The sequence below is a fragment of the Primulina huaijiensis genome, chromosome 10, assembly GCF_012295235.1.
Source record: "Primulina huaijiensis isolate GDHJ02 chromosome 10, ASM1229523v2, whole genome shotgun sequence".
NCBI classification, from domain to species: Eukaryota; Viridiplantae; Streptophyta; class Magnoliopsida; order Lamiales; family Gesneriaceae; genus Primulina; species Primulina huaijiensis.
The window spans coordinates 13,054,653-13,078,309 of record NC_133315.1 but is presented as its reverse complement, the minus strand read 5'-3'; the positions used below and the strand labels follow the sequence as shown (position 1 = coordinate 13,078,309).

The 23,657-nt window shown below is 39.3% G+C and overlaps 1 protein-coding gene across 1 annotated transcript; it reads left to right on the top strand.

The window, feature by feature from the left end:
• The first annotated feature begins 252 nt into the window (after window positions 1–252).
• On the top strand, window positions 253–744 carry LOC140985892 (uncharacterized). Its single transcript, XM_073453839.1, has one exon. It carries the CDS (start codon window positions 253–255, stop codon window positions 742–744), a length of 492 nt encoding a protein of 163 aa, XP_073309940.1.
• Window positions 745–23,657: the final 22,913 nt, after the last annotated feature.

The following is a 23,657-nucleotide window of genomic DNA, read 5'->3' as shown; positions in this document are numbered from 1 at the left end:
TGTACTCTCCACAAGGTGTGTTATCATAATACTGAAGATTGCAAAACCTTGAAGAGAGATTATGTCCCGTCCTCCGTCCAGGGACATAGTCAATCCAATAAAAGGCCGAGAGTGCCACCTTGGAAATCTCGGCAACCATGACCCAATGCCCGGGGAGATTCAAGAAATGCCCCAAAGGGTGATTTGAGTAGAAGAAGAGATCCAGAGCCCTAGAGGAGGAAGACCTCACCCCCTGCCTCGGGGTTGATCAAGATGATATCTGGAGGCTCCATTGATGGAGATTCAAATCGGGAGAGGAAGTCAAGAAGCAGGAGGGAGTGTATGGAGGTGGAGGGAGTAAGGAGGAATGAAGCAGTCATTAGTTTTGGTCCTGAGGATCTCAAGGGTGTCAATCTTCCCCATAGCGATGCCCTGGTAATTCAAGCCAGGGTTGCAAATTATGACATTATGAGAGTTTTCATGGACTTGGGCAGTTCTGTTAATGTCATATTCAAGGAGGCCTTTGTGCAAGTGGATTTGCAGGGATATTACCTGGAGATTGTGGATACAGCACTTTTTGGCTTTGCTGGACATGCTGTTTATCCCGAAGGAGAGATTGTTATGCCCTTGACTTTGGGAGCAGGGGAGCTGAAGAAGACAGGGATGACTATTTTCATCGTAGTGGATGCCCCGTCATCATATAATATCATTTTAGGGCGGCCTACCATGAAGGAGCTGAGGGCCGTAGCATCTACAACACACTAGAAGATAAAGTTCCCAGTGGGAAGTCAGGTCGGTGAAGTCTGGGGAGACCAACCTTCTTCGCGGAAGTGTTACGTTGAAATGGTTCAGGGAGACCAGAAGAGAGCGAGGAAGGAAGGGAAGAAGGTTCAGAGTAGTGGGGAGATGGAGAGGGTAGTGGGAAGGGGAGAAGTCCAGTTTGTGGCGGAAGAGGAGCAGGAGGTGGTGGAGATTGGACCAGGCAAGGAAATCCGGGTGGCCCAAGACCTTGACTTATCCACCCGGGTTAGTTTGATAAATTGTTTAAAAACTAACTTAATGTTTTTGCCTGGTCCCAGCATGAGTTGACAGGGATTTCACCCTTGGTAGCAGAGCATCACTTAAACATACTCCCGGCATCTCACCTGGTGATGCAGAAGAAGAGGCACTTTGGTCCTGAGAAAGACAAAGTTATTGATGTACAGGTGAGAGATCTGCTGCAAGATGGCCACATTCGGGAAATACAATTTCCTACTTGGCTCTCGAATGTGGTGCTGGTTTCCAAGTCCACCGGGAAGCGGAGAATGTGTGTGGATTTCCGGGACCTCAACAAAGCTTGTCCTAAGGACCACTATCCCCTGCCCAGGATTGATCAATTGGTGAACTCTACCTCGGGATATGAACTACTGAGCTTCATGGATGCTTACCAGGGGTATCATCAAATCCCCTTGGCCAAAAGTGATCAAGATAAGGCCAGTTTCATCACCTCAGGAGGCACATTTTGCTACGTTGTTATGACTTTCAGGTTGAATAATGCCGGGGCCACCTATTAGCGTCTCATGAACAGGGTGTTTGAGAAGCAGTTGGACAGAAATGTGGAGGTGTATGTGGATGATATCTTAGGCAAATCCAAGGAGGTTGCTGGGTTCATCCTGGACTTGGAAGAAACTTTTGCCACTCTCATGCAATATGGAATCAAGCTCAACCCGGTCAAAATGTATCTTTGGCGTGAAGAGTGGTAAATTTTTGGGATTTGTGGTTACTGATCGGGGGATTGAGATGAATCAAGACAAGGTCAAGTCTGTACTGGATATGTCGTCTTCTCGATCTGTCCGAGAAGTTCAAAAGCTGACCGGGAGAATTGCTTTTCTTTCTCGTTTTATATCCCGGTCAGCACACAGGAGTTATCCATTTTTTCAGGTCCTCCGGAAGGCACATTAGTTTGGATGGGATGAGAACTGTGAACAGGCCTTCCGGGATCTTAAGAGCCATCTAGCTGAGCTCCTTGTCCTAGTAAAGCCAGAGCTCGGGGAGAAGTTATTTGTTTATTTATCCACTACTGAGTATGCTGTCAGTTCAGTGTTGATAAAGGAAGAAGGCTCTGATTAGAATCCTGTCTATTATGTCCGCCATGCTCTGAAAGGCCCCGAGCTACGTTACAGTGAGGTGGAAAAAATAGCTTTGGCTTTGGTCATGACTGTCCGGAAGCTGCAACCTTATTTTCTATCGCATCAAATCATTGTGCTTACTAATATTCCTCTCGGGAGGATTATGACTCATTCAAAGATATCCGGGCGAATGATCAAGTGGACAGTGGAGTTGGGGGAATATGACATTGAGTATAAACCCCGTGTGGCCCTCAAAACACAGGCCTTGTCAGATTTCTTGTCAGAGATGGTTCAGCCTGATGGAGAGGAGATCTGGAGAGTATTTGTGGATGGGGCATCTAGCCTTTCAGGATGTGGGGTAAGAGTGGTGATAATAGCTCCCCCGGGAGAGAAGATTAAGCTGGCACTGAGAATTGACTCCCGGGTAACTAACAATGAGGCAGAGTATGAAGCTGTTTTTGCTGGTATCCGAGTTGCCCGGGAAGTTGGAGCTTCTCGGATTATTTTGTATTCTGATTCACAATTGATTACTCAACAGATTAAGGGTGTTTTATGAGGCTAAGGATGATATGATGCTTAAATACCTCAAGCTCATAAGAGCCAAGTCAGAAATTTTTGTGGATTGGAGTATTGAACAAATACCCCAGGAAGAGAATGAGGAAGTAGATGCTTTGGCAAAGATGGCTGCCTCTTTATTAAAAGTCAGCACTCGGGAAGTATTGCATGTTTCCTAGTTAATCCTCTCCACAGAAGAAGAAATATTGTCAGCACCAGAGGATTCCTGGATGACATCCCTGATCAAATTCATTGTAAGCAGTGAACTACCTGAAGACAAAGCTCAAGCTTAGAAGATCAAGAGACAAGATCCTAGGTTTGTTCTCTTAAATAATGTCTTGTACAGGGGATCATTTCAGGGACCTCTGTTAAAATGCTTACCAGTGGGAGAGGTGAGTTATGTCATCCAGGAGATTCATGAAGGATGTTGCGTAGAGCATCTCGGAGGAATAGCATTAGCCCGGAAAGCAATGCTAGCTGGATTCTGGTGGCCTACCATGAGACAAGATTCTGCCCGAGTGGTTCGGGCTTGTGAAAGATGTCAACATCATTCAAAATTTCAGCACAGCCCGGCAACTCTTATGAAGCCTATATGGGCCTCTTGCCCCTTTGATCAATGGGGTATGGAAATAGTGGATCCCTTTCCAATTGCCCGGGCTTAGAAGAAATTTTTGCTAGTAGCAGTTGATTATTTTTCTAAATGGGTAGAAGCAAAGCCCCTGGCCAAGATTACTGAACAAGAAGTTTTAAAGTTTTTATGGTAGAATATTGTGTGCCGGTTTGGAGTCCCCAGAAGACTAATCTCAGACAATGGGAGGCAGTTTCAGGGAAAATAAATCATAGCTTGGTGTCATGAGATGAAAATTACTCAATCTTTTACCTCTGTTGCTTATCCTCAAGCCAATGGTCAGACAGAGGTTGTGAACAGGATCATTGTGCAAGCCTTGAAAACCAGTCTACAGGCCAAAGAAAAAGACTGGGTAGAGGAATTGCCTAGTGTTCTCTAGGCATACAGAACTACTCCCCAGGCACCTACTCAATAAACTCCTTTTAATTTAGTGTATGGATCTGAAGCAGTTCTTCCAGTTGAAATTGGACAAACTTCTGCCCGGGTAGAATCTTACCCGGATGATAATAATCAGAGCCGGGCAATGGAATTGGTTTTAGTAGAAGAAAAGAGAGAGCGAGCTCTGATTCGAATGGAAGCTTATGGAGGCCGAGTTATGAAATCATATAACAAGAGAGTCCAAATCCGAGACTTCCAAGTTGCAGATCTGGTTATGAAAAAAGTTAATCCAGCTGGAGATGTTGGAAAATTGGAAGCTCGGTGGGAAGGGCCCTTCAAAGTAACCCGAAAAGTTAGTTCAGGAGCTTTTATCTAGAAGATGTTCAAGGACGTTCTCTCAATAGACCATGGAATGTATTTCATTTAAAAAAGTATTTTGCTTGAAAGAGGTAAATTATTTGTTTGAAGATATAATGAAAGATATGTTCTTCTCAGAAAGTGTATGGATGTGAGTTTTATATCTAAACCTGGTAGGTACAAGTACCCGGTTAATTAATAAGCCCAGGGCACTACACCCTGGCTCGGGGCACCACACCTCGACCATTCACAAGTCCCGGGACATGATCCCCGGCCCAAGGCTCCGTACCTTTGTTATTAAAAAGCCCAAGGCACTACACCCTGGCTCGGGACACCACACCTCGACCATTCACAAGTCCTGAGATATGATCCACGGCCCAAGGCTCCGTACCTTTGTCATTAATAAGCCCAGGGCACTATATCCTGGCTCGAGGCACCACACCTCGACCATTCACAAGTCCTCGGCCCAAGGCTCCGTACCTTGGTTATTAATAAGCCCAGGGCACTACACCCTGGCTCGGGGCACCACACCTCGACCATTCACAAGTCCTGGGACATGATCCTAGGTATATGGTTCTGTACGCCGGTTATTGGAGAAAATTAGGGATCTATACCCTTATTTAAAAGATCTACACCTCGAGATGTTATTAAGAACATGCGTTTTTACTTGAGTTCAAGGATCAACATCTTGGTTACTTATTAAAAGTTATCGGTTATTTTCCAACACTTAGAGATTTTTGAGGTATTATTGAGGCCGGACATATATGAAGATTTGATAAGTAAAAAAGAAAAAAAAGACACAGTGTATTAAAGAAAAGGGAAAGTTTCATTAATAAAGGCCCGAAGGCTGGAATTACAAGATAAATCAGAAAAAGAAAAAATACAATCATAATCTAAGTTTATTTACTCGAACCCTGGCAGTTCTTCTTTTTCAGAATCCTCCTTCTCCTGTTCTCCATCCTTGGGAAGGGACAATATAGCACGTCTGAAGTCTGAAAACTCCTCCCTATCTTCTGGAATCAGACCGACCTCTTTGAATTGTTCACGACACTTATCGAAGCCGGTCTGGAAGAAGATGTAGGCCCGATATTCGACGGCCTTTTTAAAATCCGGAGAAAGGAGGAAGGAGGCATGTATTTGCTCCTTATTTTGCTCATCAACAGCCAGGGCCTTCTCTGCAGCTTCTGCCCGGGACATTTGCCTCTCCATATCCTCAGATATAGACTTACTCTTGGCCTCCAACACAGAGAAGTGCCCTTGTAAAGTCTCTTCCCGGATGAGGCTTTCATTGAGACTGTCCCGAGTCTTGTGCAACTCAGCAGCCGCCTTCCGAACTGTCAGTTTCTTCTCTTTGGCTGCCCTCTCAGCCTCCCATTTCTTGATGAATGCCTCCTGCATTTTGGGATTATTATCTGCACAGGGAAAGAACAGGGTTATGTAAAAACAATTAAGCAGATTAAAAGTGTAAAGGAAGGAAGATGAGAATTACCAGGTTGAGCGCCCGAGTCAGCAACCTCGTCAATTACCCGGTCCATTGGGTCTTCAGCCCGGGCACTCAACCCATAGGCAACCAAATTCTCATCTGAGATGAGGGTGGAAGAGGAATATTTGCGACCCTCGACCAGAGTTTGGCTTTTAAGGAAAGGGTCCTCAAATTTGTAGGCCTTGGGGAGGGTAGGTTGTGGAGGAAGGGAAGGAAAAAACCCGGTCAAACAAGGAAAGGGACCCGGGAGTTGAATGAAAAAGAATCATCCTTTCCCCCCCTTCTGGGAAGAACTGATATCATCAAGGAACCTGGCATTTAACTGGGCAGACAGGGAGAAGGCATTATCTCTCAGTCAACAAACAAAAAGTAATGGAGAACAAGGGAATTGATTAGAAGATTGTTCATCTTAAAAAGAACATAGACCGAGGCCATAATACGGAAAGAATTGGGATGAAGTTGGTTAATGGGTACACCAAAAAACTTGGCGACCTCGATGTAAAAGGGAGGGATGGGGAATCGGAGACCATTTTTAACTTGGTCCCGAAAGAAAGTGGTGTAGCCGGGAGGAGGGCTATCGGCCCTATCAGAAGGACCGGGTATCAAAATCTGGAAAGTAGAGGGGATGGAGGCTAGCACTCAGAGTTCTTCGTCCGCCCCCGAGTACAAAGTGCTGCTCATTGAGGAGAACCAAGGAGCTTCGGGGTCTCAGACTGGGGAGGGGAGGAAGTTCGGGCTTTGCACTTACCTTTGCTCTTTTTCAGAGCTCAGGAATGGCCAGGAGAAGAAGGTTTTGAAGAAAATGGTTTTGACTGATGGGCTTTTTGTTTTTTTAGAGTATGGACAGGAAGACGACGGGGGGGGGAGGAGAAGGAGATGAATCGGAGCGGAGCACGGTGGAATCGTTACTAGGCGAGCCTCGCGCATTCGCTCTAGATGTAGAAGAGGTAGAATTAGACATTTTCAAGAAATAAAAGAGAAACTTACGAATTTAGTGGGAGAAGATGGTGGTTGAAGGTCGCCGGAGCTGGAGAAAGCACTGTGCTGCGGAGGGAGAAGATTTGAGAGAATTTGAATTTTGAAAAGTGACAAATGAAGGGGTTGTGTTGTTTTATATAGGCGAAAGGGGGGGTGATCTATAGCGTTGATCTAAAGTTAGATCGGACGGCTATTATGAATGTTGGAAATTGTGCAGGTAGGCGAAAGGACGCGCACAGATATCGAAATGTCATACTTATCCTATTCTCGGAATACGAAACGTTTCCGACCGTTGGAATACTAGGGCATGAGTCATTATGGCACCATATTAATTGCCCGAGAATACTAAACGACAAGAATATTCAAAGTCCGGGAGACATGAGGCCCCGAAATCTTATTCAAAGTCCGGGAGACATGAGGCCCCAACATCTTATTCGAAGTCCGGGAGACATGAGGCCCCGACATTTTATTAGAAGCCCGAGGAAATGGAAGCTCTCGGCATCTCATCCCACCTCTGGAATATTTGAAGCCCCCGATGCTTTTATAAATCTGGAGTTGATTATATTTCTATTGAAGCCCAAGTATAAGTGATCGGGACAGCGAGTAAGACTCTAGCCCGACTATTTAAGGGATGGGTGGTGATACCCCCGTAAGAGCCCGGGTCATGGGTGACCCGATACATTAATTAGATAACCCAAATCAGAGTCATTATGCAGAGTACTTTACTCAACAACCGGGCATGGAGATGCACGGGACATTTTCTTCCCGGGCAATCAAGAGCCCGGGCTCTCATACAAGCTCCCGGGTACTTTCTACCCGGGCTACCTCGAGAAGTGTGCCACACTCGATTATACCAGTATGGGTTATCTAATCTGTCAGAATAGTATGTGTTTAGCGTATTTTAGAAGTCATCAGAAGCAAAAGTATGGGCAGCCGACTTGCCATACTTAGCAGGTGAGCACTGAAAACAAGGTAATGATGGGATTTTCTCCTATAAATAACAGATACATTTCTCATTTACCGATTCTGGATCTTGGAATTCTTAAGCATTCTCACGTATATCACCACATATACAGCCACTTTACCTTTCTTCTTCACCTGCTGACTTAAGCATCGGAGTGGATACGCCGGATACTCCTCCGACTCCCATTCACGAGTTTCTCTACTTGTTTGCAGGTTACAGTAGAAGCCATTATACTTACTCAATTTTCCTTAAACACAAAATTATCCTCATCATCCGGTGGATTGTCCACTTATCTCACACTCGATTCATCCGGATATCATCAATAATTAATGGTAATCCTAAAATCAAATATTTTCAAACTTCATAGCAAGTTAATACCCATGTTTAGATCATTGCACCACATAGAAAACCAAACTCAATAGTGGTAAATGATTGTTACAATCCGTTTATCAAATCTCAATGACCAAAATTTATGTTTACAATTACTCAGTTAGCCAAACTCAATACAGTTATTACCATCCATTTTATCTTGTCAAATACATAATGATGAAGTCATTTAATATCCATTTCCTTGCAATTTTCATTATTTTACAAACTTTGAGGAATATAAATGGGCAAAAGTAGGCAATTAACCATAATAAACAACGGAATATGGAGAATAAAATCTCATTAAATTTAAGGAAAAATTAGAAAATTCATCCAATAAGTTGGCATACTTTGATTTTGGTCACGAAGTAGTCAAAGTTTAGTTTTGTTCTGTATATTGGTTTTCAGCAATACCATATATTGCGCTATGACTAAAAGATATTGATTAAAACAAAAAGAGAATATCAAATTTTGAAGAACCAAAACCTATAATAGACCAACTAATTAAAGGACGAATTTAATTTTTCCTAAATGTAATCACATAATATATATGCAAAATTATTAAATATAAAAAAATCTTACTTGAAAGATGAACCATAATCCGTTGAACTGCTAACAACACCATTTCGAGATGAAAGATGATCAGCAGCATAATTCCCGATGTAGTATAGTTTATTCCAAGAAAACCATAGGATCCTTTAAGCATTTCTTTCTGCTCTTTTGGGAGCCGTTTTCCAACTGTTGATTGCATGATTTTTGGATATTCTCCATAAACTACTGGATTAGCAAACCTTTGAGGTACGAATTAGATAAAGTTCAAGTCAGTTATTTTTCATTGTAAATACATAAACCCGACCAAGATTTCAAAAGTTTACATATTGTTGTTATGTCATATCAGGGACGGAGCCAGAAAACTCAACAAGGGATGAAATATGTAATTTCATGAAAATTAAATGTACAGTTTCAAAATTTTCTTCTTTCCCTCAACATATAGGTGTAAACGATCGGAAAAAATGCAAGTTCAATTATTATGATAACTAGATAAAAAAAATATCGAGAATTGAAAAAAGACGATGAATTTATTTAAAATTATTTGAAATTTTAAAAATTTTGAATTAAATGTAAAAGTGAGAGATAGTACGCCTAAAAAATTGTAAACATAAACATGGGTATTGACATCAAGAGCTCGTTGGGCAGCTTTGACATCGAGTCTATTACTGGAGAATGGTACAAACCAAGGAGTCACTAGAGTTATCCCAATCTCACCCTTTTGAGTCGCCTGTCACAAATTCTTTTCTCCAGTGAGTGATTATAAAAAAAATAGGGAAAATTATAATTTTAATCTTGTAACTTGGCTTGTTTATAGTTTTAGTCTTGTAACATATCAATGTTTGGTTTCCGTCAATTAAATTAGTTTTTTTTTTGGTCTTTTTTTAACTCGAAACCACTAAATCAATAAAATATTACTTATTTGGAATTGATACTCTCATACATGACTCATATAACAAGAATAAAATATATATTATACACAAAATCTATCTAAGAAAAAGTAAAGAGGAACGACAAGTTTTTTCCCTCTCATTTTGAAATATTGGGTATCGTTTTACTTTATTTTTTCTCTATGTTTTTGTTTTAGATTTATTTTGATGTGTGTAATAAAAGTTATTCTCACTACATGACCAACGTAAAAGAGCATCAATGTCAGATTAACAATATTTGAAAGAGCTTGCGGCTTTTGGAAAAAAACCAAAATAAAAAATTTCAGTTAGTGGATGAAACCAAATGTTGATAAATTAAATGACTAAAACCTAAAACAGACAAAGTTGCACAACTGGAGTCACAATTTTTCCAAATATATAATAAGACCCTATTTTNTAATTTGACAGCTTCGGCGTGAGAAGCAGGTGATGGGCGACGATATAGGGCTCGGTGGCGGAGTTACCTCGGGCGCAAATCGACCGGTTCGAGCAGCGCCCGGGTGCAAGTGTTCCGGGGACTACACCATCATAATTCATAACGTGAAAATATAAGCTTCATGTATTGTGATCCAATGCTTTACACGATCACCAAACTCCTTGAAACAAAGCTCCGCAAAATCCCTATAATCATTTTTGCACCAAAAAATAATCTCATCATCTGCAGGTTAGTTTGATGCAATATTGATAAAAGCATTCTTTTATTTATTTTTTTAAAATCCAAACTAACATCCACATATATGATAAAAACAAACATCAATCAAACGTTAAATTAATTTTATTTTAATAAAAAAAATATATCAAATCCTAGTCAATTAAATACTTTATTTAAAAAATTCCCAAAAGAAGAGGAGGGAGCTGTTGAATTAATTTGTTAGGCCTCAAGAATCAAAGCGATCAAGGCGAAGTCATGAACCTCAAAGTTCATTACTTTGTTAATTTCTATAATGGTACAAATATAAAGAAAAAAAAGCGTAAATTCGGTCTAGTAAGTTGGCCTATACATGCTTATGGTGCTCTTATAAGTACAATTATAAATTGGTTAATTTCTTCGTACTTTTAATTATTTTCTTTTTCAGAGTTTTGGCATGACACCCAAAATGTCAACAACGTGCGATGTTAAGTCATCAATTTCTGATGTAATATTAGATTCCAGCTAAAAAAAGGGCCAAAAGTACAAAAGAAGACAATTCAGTGCATTAAGGGCAAAACATGCACAAATATATTGCTTAAAAATCCATTGTATTCATCATCTTCAGTGCTTGAGGAAGATCCCAATGGTATAGGTTGACAAATGGAGTTATACCTTTAATTGAATTTTCAACCCAACATTAATAATATATATAAAATTGTACATTAATTTATATTATGGTAAAAGCTAAGTACTCATTTCCCTTCAAAAAAGAAAAAGAAAAAAGAAATAAAGTTAATTACCATTCTCTTGGAGCTCATTGAAAACATTGTTGTAAAAAGCGATTCCTTTTTAATTCCTCAACTCAGCTTCCCATCTGTGATGATATATATATATATATATAAAGTTGTGTGAATAATGGTAATTAATAAATATATTAATTAATGAATGGAATAATGGAGATCCATATATTGTTGGTATAGTTTTACTTGGTAATATCCGAGGCCAAGAAATAAACATTCTATAAACGCTATAAGATTGTCTCGCAGATTTGTTTTGAGATACGTACGGAACTCTTATTCAACTTGACACATACTATTACTTTTTTCACAAAAACTCCTGTGAGATGATATCATGGGTCAATTTTGTGAAACGGATATTTTAGATGGATCATCCACGAAAAAATATCACTTTTTATGTCAAATATATTAATTTTTATTGTAAATATGGACATAATTGATCCGTCTTAGAAATAAATATCCGTGAGACCGTTTTATGAAAGTCCTACTCTACTTTTTTATGCCAAAAGTATGAACACTATTGAAGGGAAATAAAATTCTCGACTTCAATTGTTATAATTCCCAAGACTTTTAATTATTTCTCTAAAATTACTTTTCCTTGTTGATTTGATTGAGTAGATTATTTTATGTGATTTTGCCTTTCTTAGATAAGGAGATAATCATTCAAAAATAGTCTAGATATGTTATTTATTGGAATGATTTAAAGAGATATGATATCAATGGTTAAATAGAGTTTATTTATAATAAAACTCTTACTTTCCTTATGTTATAGGTTTCTTTGTGAAGATAAAAGTCTACATCTATAAATAAGAGATCAAGGATATCATTGGGCTCTCTCCTCTCAGTTTCTTCATTGAGAATATTCATACACACACTTGTGCATGCCGAGAATATTAAAGAAATAATTCGTCAAGGATCGTGCTGTTTTGAAGAGTGCAGATATCGCGTGTTGCCTTGAATGTTGGGAACATCTGCAGACAACATCTGTGAAGAAGTTGGCTGAAGATCGTTTTCGTGGATTTTCTTTTGGCATCACGTTTTGCTTTCTTGTTTTAGTTTTTGTTAGGATCGATTAGGGGGGCAATCATTGAGCTACAATAGCTCGGTTCTTGAAATATTGAACACCGATGAACTAAATCGAGTTTGATGTGAAATCAAGCGGAAAACACTCTAAATAATCCTTCGTAGAAACCGATTAAATATTTTGTAAAGCATTTAAAATATATGCAAGTTGAATGTGTAAAAATATTTTAGTTGAAGCATTTTATCAAACACTTGGATGCAATATTTTGGTATTTGAAGAACACATAAAATGCTTCAAACAATGAATCTTCAAAACAGTGGAAATGATAAGTAAATGCAATAAACAAATAGACACGAATTTGTTTATGGATATTCGGAGATTTCAAATGCTTCTACGTCACCCCTTCTTCCCCTTGGGAAGGATTCACTAGAAGACTTTGATTTATACAACTACTTGTACAAACCCATTCAGCTAGGACTTACCCACTACCTAAACTGAACTCATAGCACTCAAGATTGTAGGCAGCTCCTCACAATCAACATATTGTTTAATGTCTCATATGCAAAGACCACATACACAAGTTTATTGTCTTTGTGCAAGATCACTCAACTAATCTTTGAATTTCAACTCTCTTGTATATGTGTGAGGAATTTATCATTTACAGTGTACATCTCAAGTATCCTCACACAAGGGCTTGTGCTCTCAACTAGCTGATTTTTTCATGCGAACTGCCCATGCTTTGAATCCTCTTCAAAAGCTCATTTTTTATCTTCAAGATGATGTATTTATAAGCCCCAACAATGATATATACGTTAGACACAAGAATATAACCGTTTGGAAAGTTACTGTACTGTTTCTGAAATTGCAACAGTCAAATTCATCTTGCTGGGCATTTTCCCAACTGGTCAACTCTGGTCAACTGATCATCTCTGGTCAACTCAACTGGCCGTTCAGTTCAACTGGTCAGCAGCTGGTTCAGTTCAGTTCAGTTGGTCAGCTGCTGGTTCGATTCAGTTCAACTGGTTCAGTTGGTCTGGTTCAGTTCAGCCGGTATGGTTCAACTGGTCTTCAGCTGGTCTGGTTCAGTTCCAGCTGGTTCAGTTCAGCTGGTCTGGTTCAACCGGTCTTCAGTTGGTCTGGTTCAGTTGGTCAGCAGCTGGTTCGGTTCAGTTGGTCTGGTTCAGTTTCAGTTAGTGTGCTGAAATCAGCCTAACTGATTTCAGTTTGTGCAGAATTAGTAACTTCATCGTCATTTATCAACATCTTAAGCTTTGATTCAGACTTTTACTTTTAAAGATGATTTGTAGATCTTTGTCATATCTTTCCAACTCATACTAAATCGCTTCATTTCAATAATTGAGCTGAGAGATATGACAAAAATAACGCAACTGCTCAAACCCAACTTATTGCTGTTTTCGTGTGATCAGTTTGGTAATTCAGCGATCAGTTAGACCATGATAACATCTGATTTTGCACAACTGACGTGAAATACGACTTGTTTTAAATTGTGTTTTCTGATCAAGATAGTTGGTGGATTGTCATTTGGATCATCCAGCTGGGAGATATAATCAAAACACAAAAGCTCGCCAAAAATTCAGTTTGTGTAGAATTCAGTTTCAGCTTTCTTCTTGTGTTAACAACTTCACACTTGAGTAAATATGTTAGAAACACAATAACAAGTTTTGTTAACATCAAAATCAAGATTGCGAACTTGAAAAGTTCCAACAATCTCCCCCTTTTTGATGATCTCAAAACTTGGATAAACAATCAACTCAACTAACATATTTCTCCCCCTTTTGTGTGAATCAAAAAGTCATATTTTCAAAACATTTTAAACAAAATTTTCTCCCCCTCAATATTTAAAAATAATAACTCCATTAAAATTTTAATGAGTTATCCCCCTATATTTTTGAAATTTTGAAAATTATAAAAGAAGAGGGATAACTAACCAATTTTCTCCATGGCTCATTTTCTGCCGCAGTACATATGCTCTGCCTTCAATGAATAAATTGTATTTTCTCGAGCATAACTAGGCTGCAAATTTTATACCGCTGTAAACCTCTACAAGTCTAATTTGCAACGCAAAAAGCAGTTTGTCATTTGGACACTCGAGCAAGGAGATATGCCATTTTTCCTACAGTCGCTGCAAGATGCGCGAAAATTCAGTTTTGCATATATATGTGTAAAAAATCTGAAATTTTCGATTTTAAACATCAAAATCAGTTTCAATGCTCTTTCAAGAACAACCCGCTCTGATATCACTTGTTAGGATCGATTAGGGGGGCAATAATTGAGCTACAATAGCTCGGTTCTTGAAATATTGAACACCGATGAACTAAATCGAGTTTGATATGAAATCAAGCGGAAAACACTCTAAATAATCCTTCGTAGAAACCGATTAAATATTTTGTAAAGCATTTAAAATATATGCAAGTTGAATGTGTAAAAATATTTTAGTTGAAGCATTTTATCAAACACTTGGTTGCAATATTTTGGTATTTGAAGAACACATAAAATGCTTCAAACAATGCATCTTCAAAACAGTAGAAATGATAAGTAAATGCAATAAACAAATAGACACGAATTTGTTTATGGATGTTCGGAGACTTCAAATGCTCCTACGTCACCCCTTCTTCCCCTTGGGAAGGATTCACTAGAAGACTTTGATTTATACAATTATTTGTACAAACCCATTCAGCTAGGACTTACCCACTGCCTAAACTGAACTCCTAGCACTCAAGATTGTAGGCAGCTCCTCACAATCAGCATATTGTTTAATGTCTCATATGCAAAGACTACATACACAAGTTTATTGTCTTTGTGCAAGACTCACTCAACTAATCTTTGAAGTTCAACTCTCTTGTATATGTGTGAGTGATTGTGTGTGAGGAATTTATCATTTACAGTGTACATCTCAAGTATCCTCTCACAAGGGCTTGTGCTCTCAACTAGCTGATTTTTTCATGCTAACTGCCCATGCTTTGAATCCTCTTCAAAAGCTCTTGTTTTATCTTCAAGATGATGTATTTATAAGCCCCAACAATGATATATACGTTAGACACAAGAATATGACCGTTTGGAAAGTTTATGTACTGTTTCTGAAATTGCAAAGGTCAAATTCGTCTTGCTGAGCATTTTCCCAACTGGTCAACTCAACTCTGGTCAACTCAACTGGTCGTTCAGTTCAACTGGTCAGCAGCTGGTTCAGTTCAGTTCAGTTGGTCAGCTGCTGGTTCGGTTCAGTTCAACTGGGTCAGTTGGTCTGGTTCAGTTCAGCTGGTCTGGTTCAACTGGTCTTCAGCTGGTCTGGTTCAGTTCCAGCTGGTTCAGTTCAACTGGTCTGGTTCAACCGGTCTTCAGCTGGTCTGGTTCAGTTGGTCAGCAACCGGTTCAGTTCAGTTGGTCTGGTTCAGTTTCAGTTGGTGTGCTGAAATCAGCCTAACTGATTTCAGTTTGTGCAAAACTAGTAGCTTCATCGTCATTTATCAGCATCTTAAGCTTTGATTCAGACTTTTGCTTTTGAAAATGATTTGTAGATCTTTGTCTTATCTTTCCAACGCATTTTGAATCGCTTCATTTTGATAATTGAGCTGAGAGATATGACCAAAATACCGCAACTGCTCAAACCCAACTGATTGCTGTTTTCGTGTGATCAGTTCGGTAATTCAGCGATCAGTTAGACCATGATAACATCCGATTTTGCCCAAATGACGTGAAATACAACTTGTTCCAAATTTTGTTTTATGATCAAGATAGTTGGCCGATTGTCATTTGGATCATCCAGCTGGGAGATATAATCAAAACACAAAAGCTCGCCAGAAATTCAGTTTGTGCAGAATTCAGTTTCAGCTTGCTTCTTGTGTTAACAACTTCACACTTTAGTAAATATGTTAGAAACACAATAACAAGTTTTGTTAACATCAAAATCAAGATTGGGAACTTGAAAAGTTCCTACAATTTTTATTCTGGTTATTTGTTTTTAGAAAGCTTTATTTTCTCAAAGTGTTGAGGAAATTGATATTCGTAATAATCACTAGTGATAGGTTTTTGTGTAAACATTGTTGTTTTCTAGTGATTAATTTTTGCCATAAGGCACCGCACAAGTATTTATACTTGTACATATTTAATCTTGTCCGTCTATTTATTTAAAGTCGATTTGTGTTATAAAAGTTAATATTCCGCTGCATGTTGCCCAAGATGTTATAACATCTGGCACAACACCTAATTCTGATAAAACACAAATTTGCTATTTTAATTGCCGTTTACGTATTTATTCATAACTGTCAAACAACATATTCCTTACAAGTGGTATCAGAGCTTCCACTTGATATACTAAGTGCTGATTCTGGTTTTTGTTTTTGTTTGACTGATATATTCAAATGGACACAAAACTTGCCAATGCAGTACTTCGACCACCGGTCCTCGATGGAACTTACTACATTTTATGGAAGGTAAAAATAAGGTACTACATAAAATCCATAGATGAACGAGCATGGCAACGTGTCATCAATGGATGGACTCCACCCAAGAAGGAAGACGAAGACGGAGACAGCCTGATAAAACCAGAAAGTGACTGGACTGCTGATGAAGTACAAAGTTCGAATCACAACTAAAAAGCACTGAATGCGATCTTCTCTTCGGTGGACATGAACATGTTCACCTTGATCACGAACTGCACCTCTGCCAACGATGCATGGGAAACTCTTCAAAAGCATTGTGAACGCTCGGAAAGTGTGAGGAGGACAAAGTTGAGAATGCTTACCTCAAGGTTCGAGAACCTGAGAATGGAAGAAACCGAAACTATAACAGATTATGATCGATGTCTCAGGGAGATTGCGAATTAAGGTTTCAGTCTAGGTGATCCCATATCGAATGAAAGGTTGGTCAGTAAAGTTCTCCGATCTCTGCCCGAGAGGTTTAACATAAAAATATGTGCAATTGATGAAGCTAAAGATACAACTTCAATGGCACTGGAAGAATTGATAAGTTCACTTCGCACCTTTGAAATGAACATGGATATGCAGAAGAAAGACAAGGGAAAGACTATAGCATTTCAAGTCTTTAATGACTTTTATGATGACCTTCTTCAAATATCCAAAGAAGTTAACAAATCTGACCTTTGTGAGGATTCCATTGCTTATATCACAAAGAAATTTGGGGATTATTTGAAAAGAATCAGAGATAAGAAAGCTGGACAATCTTCAAAATTTCCAAGTCTTCCTGCACCTGAAAAGCCACAAAAGCTCCCTGCCAAGCCACAATTTCAACCAAAGGATGAAGGCAAGGGACAATACAATTCAAAAATGTATGATTCAGTGCAGTGTAGGGAATATAAAGGATTCGGTCACTATGCCAATGAATGTGCCAACAGATTGCGAAAAAATAAAGGCTACAATGTTTCCCTAAGCGATGAAGAATCTGATGTGGAGGAAAAACCTACTGAGGAAGAAAATCATACCTCCCTGACTGCATTATTGACAGAAAGACGCTGGCTGCAAGTGAATCCTTTACGTGTTGCCCTAGGTGTTGCCACACCTGGCCGCAACATCTGCGAAAAATCAATCTGTTTAAAATCTACAACTTCTGGAAACTCAAGTGCGGATGATGATTCGGAAGCTGATGATGAAGAAATCACTCTTGAGAGTGTACAAAAGCTATATGCAGAGCTGTTTGAAGATTGGACCAATAGAAACAAGCTGAATTCTACTCTTATGAAGGAGAACACTGATCTAAAAGCTGTGGTTGCCAAACTTGAAGAAATTCTGAGCAAAAAAGATTTGGAACTATGCAAGACTAAGGATGAGCTTCAAAAGGCAACTGAAACCTTGTCCAAGTTCAATAAGAGCACATCAAAACTTGAATCCATACTTTTGATGGGAAGAGATGACAAGAAATGCTTAGGCTTCAAAGACAGTGTGTTTGAAATTGGTGAATCTTCCAAGTTGACTGTTTTTGTGAAAGGAAAGGCTGATACATCTCCACAACCACAACCCAAGTCTCAAATCAGAAGCTCTCCACCGAAAATACAACCTGCTGCACCTATTCCTTAGAAGAGAAAACACAGGTATGTATGTCATTACTGCTTTAAGCCTGGTCATATCAGGCCCTATTGTTTTAAGCTCTTGGATGACTACATGAATCGAAAGTCGAGTCGGATGTTGCCCCGAATGTTGTCCAACATCTCACGAGAATATCTCATAGATTATGTTGAACAAAAATGTGGTAGAGTTACCTATGGGGTGGGAGCTAAAGGAAAGATTGTCGGAAAGGGAACCTTGAATGTTGAAGGACTAACAAAACTCCACAATGTGCTTCGTGTTGAAGTATTAAATTCGAATCTTATAAGCATAAGCCAATTGTGTGATAATAATTTGCTTGTTAAGTTTGATAAACATAATTGTGAAGTTTTTGATGAAGCTAACAAGTGCATTATGACATTCGGACAATTGTTACCAAATAGGTGAAGAACTTTCATGCAAACATGCGCAAATCACCGAACTTGACCTTTGGCATCAAAAACTCGGCCATGCAAAGTTTAAAACTTTAAAGAACTTGAGTAAGTACGATGCAGTTAGAGGTATGCCTAATCTCTCTCCTGGTATACCATATGTGTGCGGAGATTGTCAAAAAGGTAAACAGACTCGCGTGTCGCATCCAGTGTTGGCAACATCTGGGACAACACGCTGTCTGGAGTTACTACACATGGACCTTATGGGTCCTATGGAAGTTGAAAGCCTCGGAGGTAAGAAATATTCCTTTGTGTGTGTTGATGATTTCTCACGTTTTTCATGGGTTAGATTTACTAGAGAGAAATCAGATACTTTCGATGTATTCAAAAATTTGATCAAAAGAATCACCAACTTCCACAACCTGAAAGTAAGAAAGATTAGAACTGATCATGGTAAAGAATTTGAAAACATTTCATTTTCATCCTTCTGTAGCAGGCAAGGTATTTCACATGAATTTTCAGCACCAAAAACACCACAACAAAATGGCATTGTCGAACGTAAGAACAGAACTTTGCAAGAAATGGCAAGGGTGATGCTAGCTTCAAAGAATATCTCAAAGCGTTTTTGGGCAGAAGCCCTTAATACTGCATGCCACATTTCGAATAGGGTCTATTTAAGAAGTGGATTAACCATGACTTATTATGAAATAATCATGGGAAGAAAGCCTAACCTTAAATATTTCCATGTTTTTGGCTGTGTGTATTACACTTTGAATGACAGGGATCAACTTGCTAAGTTTGATTCAAAGAGTGATAAGTGTTTATTTTTGGAATATGCTACTAATAGTCGTGCTTATCGTATGTTTAAGTTAAGAACTAGGACTATTATGGAATCTATTAATGTTGTTTTTGATGATTGTGCAGATCTTAAGAAGAAAACTGCTTAAGATGATGTTGAAAACCTTCTGGAAAATCAAATGCCACTGGAAAATACAGATGTTGCCCCAGATGTTGCATTATCTGGCACAACATGTGACACTGAAGTCACCGAATCACAAAAAGATGCTCACAGCGATGATAAGGCAGTGGATGATGGATCGTGTATTCCAAGTAAAATCCAAAAGAACCATCCATCATCTCAAATCATTGGAGGGATGCGTGAAGAAGACCAAACCCGAAAGAAAGACAAAGTTGACTATCGAACAATGGTTGGACTAGTGTGCATGAGTACCATGTACTCACAGGTTAGATTTTCATGCTTTGTATCTCAACTTGAACCTAAAAATGTAGATGAAGCGCTAAAAGATTATTTCTAGATCAATGCTATGCATGATGAATTTGAAGAGTTTGTTCGAAATGATGTTTGGACTTTGGTTCCACCCCCTGATAATGGCAATATAATTGGAACAAAATGGATTTTTAAAAACAAAACTGATGAGTCAGGGAACGTCATTCGAAACAAAGCAAGGTTGGTTGCTCAAGGGTACACACAAGTTGAAGGGGTCGATTTTGATGAGACCTTTGCACCTGTTGTCTGCATTGAGTCAATCTGACTTTTGCTAGCCATTGCATGCTTTATGAAAATCAAATTGTTTCAAATGGATGATAAAAGTGCATTTTTAAATGGTATCTTGTGTGAAGAAATATATGTTAGACAGCCTAAAGGATTCGAAGATCCACATAATCTTGATCATGTGTACAAGTTGAAAAAGGCTCTCTATGGCTTGAAGCAAGCACCCCGTGCTTGGTATGGCAGACTGACTGAATACCTACTCGAAAGCGGATTCAAAAGAGGTGAAGTAGATAAGACTCTTTTCATTCAAAAATCCAAAGGTGAGATCCTTATTTTCCAAATCTATGTTGATGATATCATTTTCGGTTCTTCATCCCAAAAGCATGTTAATGATTTTGTTGAATGCATGTCTACTACATTTGAAATGAGCATGGTTGGTGAATTACATTTCTTTCTTGGCTTACAAATCAAACAAATGCATGATGGCATCTTTTTGTGCCAAAGTAAGTACGCCAAAAATCTGATAAAGAAATGTGCTAATGAAAACACCAAGCACATGAAGACACCTATGGGATCAAATGAAAAATTATCCAGAGACGATGCTGCCGAAAATGTTGACAACACCCTATATCAAAGCATCATAGGAAGTCTCTTGTACTTGACGGCTAGCCGCCCTGACTTAATGTTTAGTGTTTGTTTATGTGCTAGATACCAATCTAATCCTAAGATTTCTCACTTAAAAGCCGTAAAGCGTATCTTACGATACATAGCCGGAACCATTGACTTAGGATTATGGTATACACACGAAACCAACTCAAATCTAGTTGGGTTTTCAGATGCTGATTGGGCTGGCGATTTAGACGATAGAAAAAGTACTTCTGGTGGTTGTTTCTACCTTGGAAATAATTTGATCTCATGGCATAGTAGTAAACAGAACTGTGTGTCACTTTCAACCGCTGAATCTGAATATGTGGCAGCTGGAAGTGGTTGCACTCAACCTTTGTGGATGAATCAAATGATAGAAGATTATGGATTAAAGAGTGAACCCTTGGTTATGTACTGTGACAATTCTAGTGCGATTAACATTTCAAAAAATCCAGTACAACACTCTCGAACAAAGCACATTGACATAAGACATCATTTTATTCGAGATCTTGTAGAAAAAAGATTGATTTGAATGGAGTTTGTTGATACAAATAACCAACTGGCCGACATATTCACCAAAGCATTAGATTTTGAGAGGTTCTCCAACATTAGGAAATCTCTCAGCATGTGTTCTGTCTAATCATTCTTTGATGTTGTCTCAGATGTTACAACATCTCGGACAATATCTACCATGCATTTGCATCTTTAGGACTTAGACATATTGCATTGCATTCATACTGTGATATGTTGTGTTGAAACTGTGTAGCATAATTTTCTGATGCACTTACAATTCCTAGTTATCTCTTAAAACTTCACACCTTTACATGTGAATTTAGTCACAAAAGAATTGAAGAATGGTCACTTGACCTTAACCAATGTGACAAGTAATCAGAAATTATCTTGAAAAATTGTGATTAAAATTTTGGGTCTGTGATTAGAAAGAAAGATGGAAAAAGCTGCCTAAAGTAGCCCAATGAAGACTGGACTTTTAGTGCGGGAGCTACCCCTTCTAAATGTTAACATAGAAATAGAAGAAAATGGAAAAAGCTACCTAGAAGAGTCCATTGTAGACTGTTCTCCTAGTGTGGGAGCTACCACTTCTATGTTCAGAAAGCTTATAAGTCAGTGTGAAGAAAAACTGAAAATTGTTTCTGGAATTATAGGTGTTGTCAGAAGATGTTGCCAACATTTGTGACAACACCTCATCTGTACACATATCTCATATTTGCTCTCATGTTTCTATTTATGTTAAATTCTGTTATTAGGCATCCATAAGTCATGCATAAACATAGCTTTGTGAATTTTGTCATGTAATAAAGATATTCGTATGAAAACAAAGAAAAATTCTATTAAAATCAAATTTTTGCAGGAAATCGAAATCATGTGCTCTTTGATGTTAAGTGGTGCTAAAATTCGATGTGGGTTTTAATTCTGGACCTATTTTGAAAAGTAATTGCACATAATTATCGAGATAATTTCTGAAGATAGTAACGATTAAATTTTGTATGCCTGTTTTTTTTTTACCGTTGGAGTGAGTCAGTTATTGATATGGCATGTTACCATTGCACTGTAGGTTCATGTTTATCCCCTTGATTTACACAGCCTAAACTATCATTACTTGCCTAATTGTTTCTCGAATTTTCTTGCTCGCAAATTTTTCTGCTACTCTTCGTTCTAGGTAATTTTCGTTTATCACAATCTAAACGATGGCATAAAAGGGTTTTGATCCCCAAGATATCCGCAGTGAAATGGGTCACACAGATGATGTTGCCCCATCTCCGGCAACATCCGATGCAACACCCACGGGTTCCAACTTACAGATCATCCCCATTGCTTTTACGCCGGAGCCCCTGGAGATTATTGCACCAGGTGAGCCTGGAAATGCACTGGACATTGATAACCCACCTATCATCAGGGTTTTCGATCCACCTTCTCCTCCAAAAAGACTCTCAAAAAAGCATGCCGTATATAACCCTGATCTCACACCAGGCAAGCAATTTCGCTATAAGGGATAACCCTCCACTCGCCCTTCACTCATTGATCCGGCAGAGACGTCGGGAGATGATTCAAATGACGAAGACTACGAGTTAGTTGCCCGCAAAAAGCCTGCACCACGGGTTGCCGCCAAGTCTTCCTCGTCATCCACAGAAGACTCGTACCCCCTTGTTCATGCCACACAGGATGCACCTAAGGAAGACTCCTCGTCTGATGAGGATGAAGTATCTTTGGCCCAAGTGATGGCTGATTCGAAAAAGGCCAAAAAGACTGCCCCTGCCTCTCCTGCACATGTCTCTCCAATCCAGTATGTGTCTGAGAAGAAGATTGAAGCTACCACCACCCTATCTGACAGTGAAGACTCTGGTACACACTCTCATCACTCAGCGGGAGCCCCTGATGAGGACATTTCCTCTGATGATACAAGAGATGAAGATGCGCCTGCTGCTACAAATGTTGTGTTGGATGTTGAGGACACCTCCGACAACACTGACCTCAGTGAGTATGATCTAGACAGCAGCTTCAACACCAAGTTCTATATTGGGACATCATTCTCCAACTTGGATCTTTACACCAACCGGAGATTTATTGAAGAACGCGATGCTGATATGGAAGCCTTCTCTCGAAACAATCTGATAGATTTTCTCAAGTCTCGCGGACTGTTCTCCACCATCTCCTCTGTACCGCCTTATTGCCCCAAAGTTGTGCTTGAATTCTATGGCCACCTCTCGTCGGGTGTTGGTAATGCGAGCTCGGCGAAATTTGGTCAAGTGTTTGTACGCAACAGGTTGTATAATTTCGACCCTCATGTCATCAATACTTATTCCAGTACACCTGAAATTGCTGTTGGTCCTCAACCGGATCTTGATGAGGTAATCTCTGTCCTAACTGGTGGCGTGCTTGGCAAATTCCCTGCTCATCCACATAAGGTCTCCGCTTCAAATCTCACGTCCTTATACTCGGTGCTGCACAAGATTGCCATTCGAATCTGGACACCAACCACCAACACTACGGTGGTCACTAAGTCCCAGGCATTGACTCTGTTTTCCATTGGCAACTGCACTTTGGACCTTGGGCGTCTCATCTTTTATACTGTCATATAGTATGCGAATGGAGGATTGAAGTCATCCAAGCTCCCGTTTCCCAGTTTGATCTATGGGATACTGGTATCCCAGGGATTTGTTCGAGATGTGAGTGAGGGATTGTCTGAATCCAGTGAAACAATCAAAATAGCCCCTGCCTTCTTCAAAGGAAACCGCAAGATTGACCTTCCCTGGATAGACCCTACCACAGCACCTCCTGCTTCTGGACCTTCTCAAGGTTCCACCTT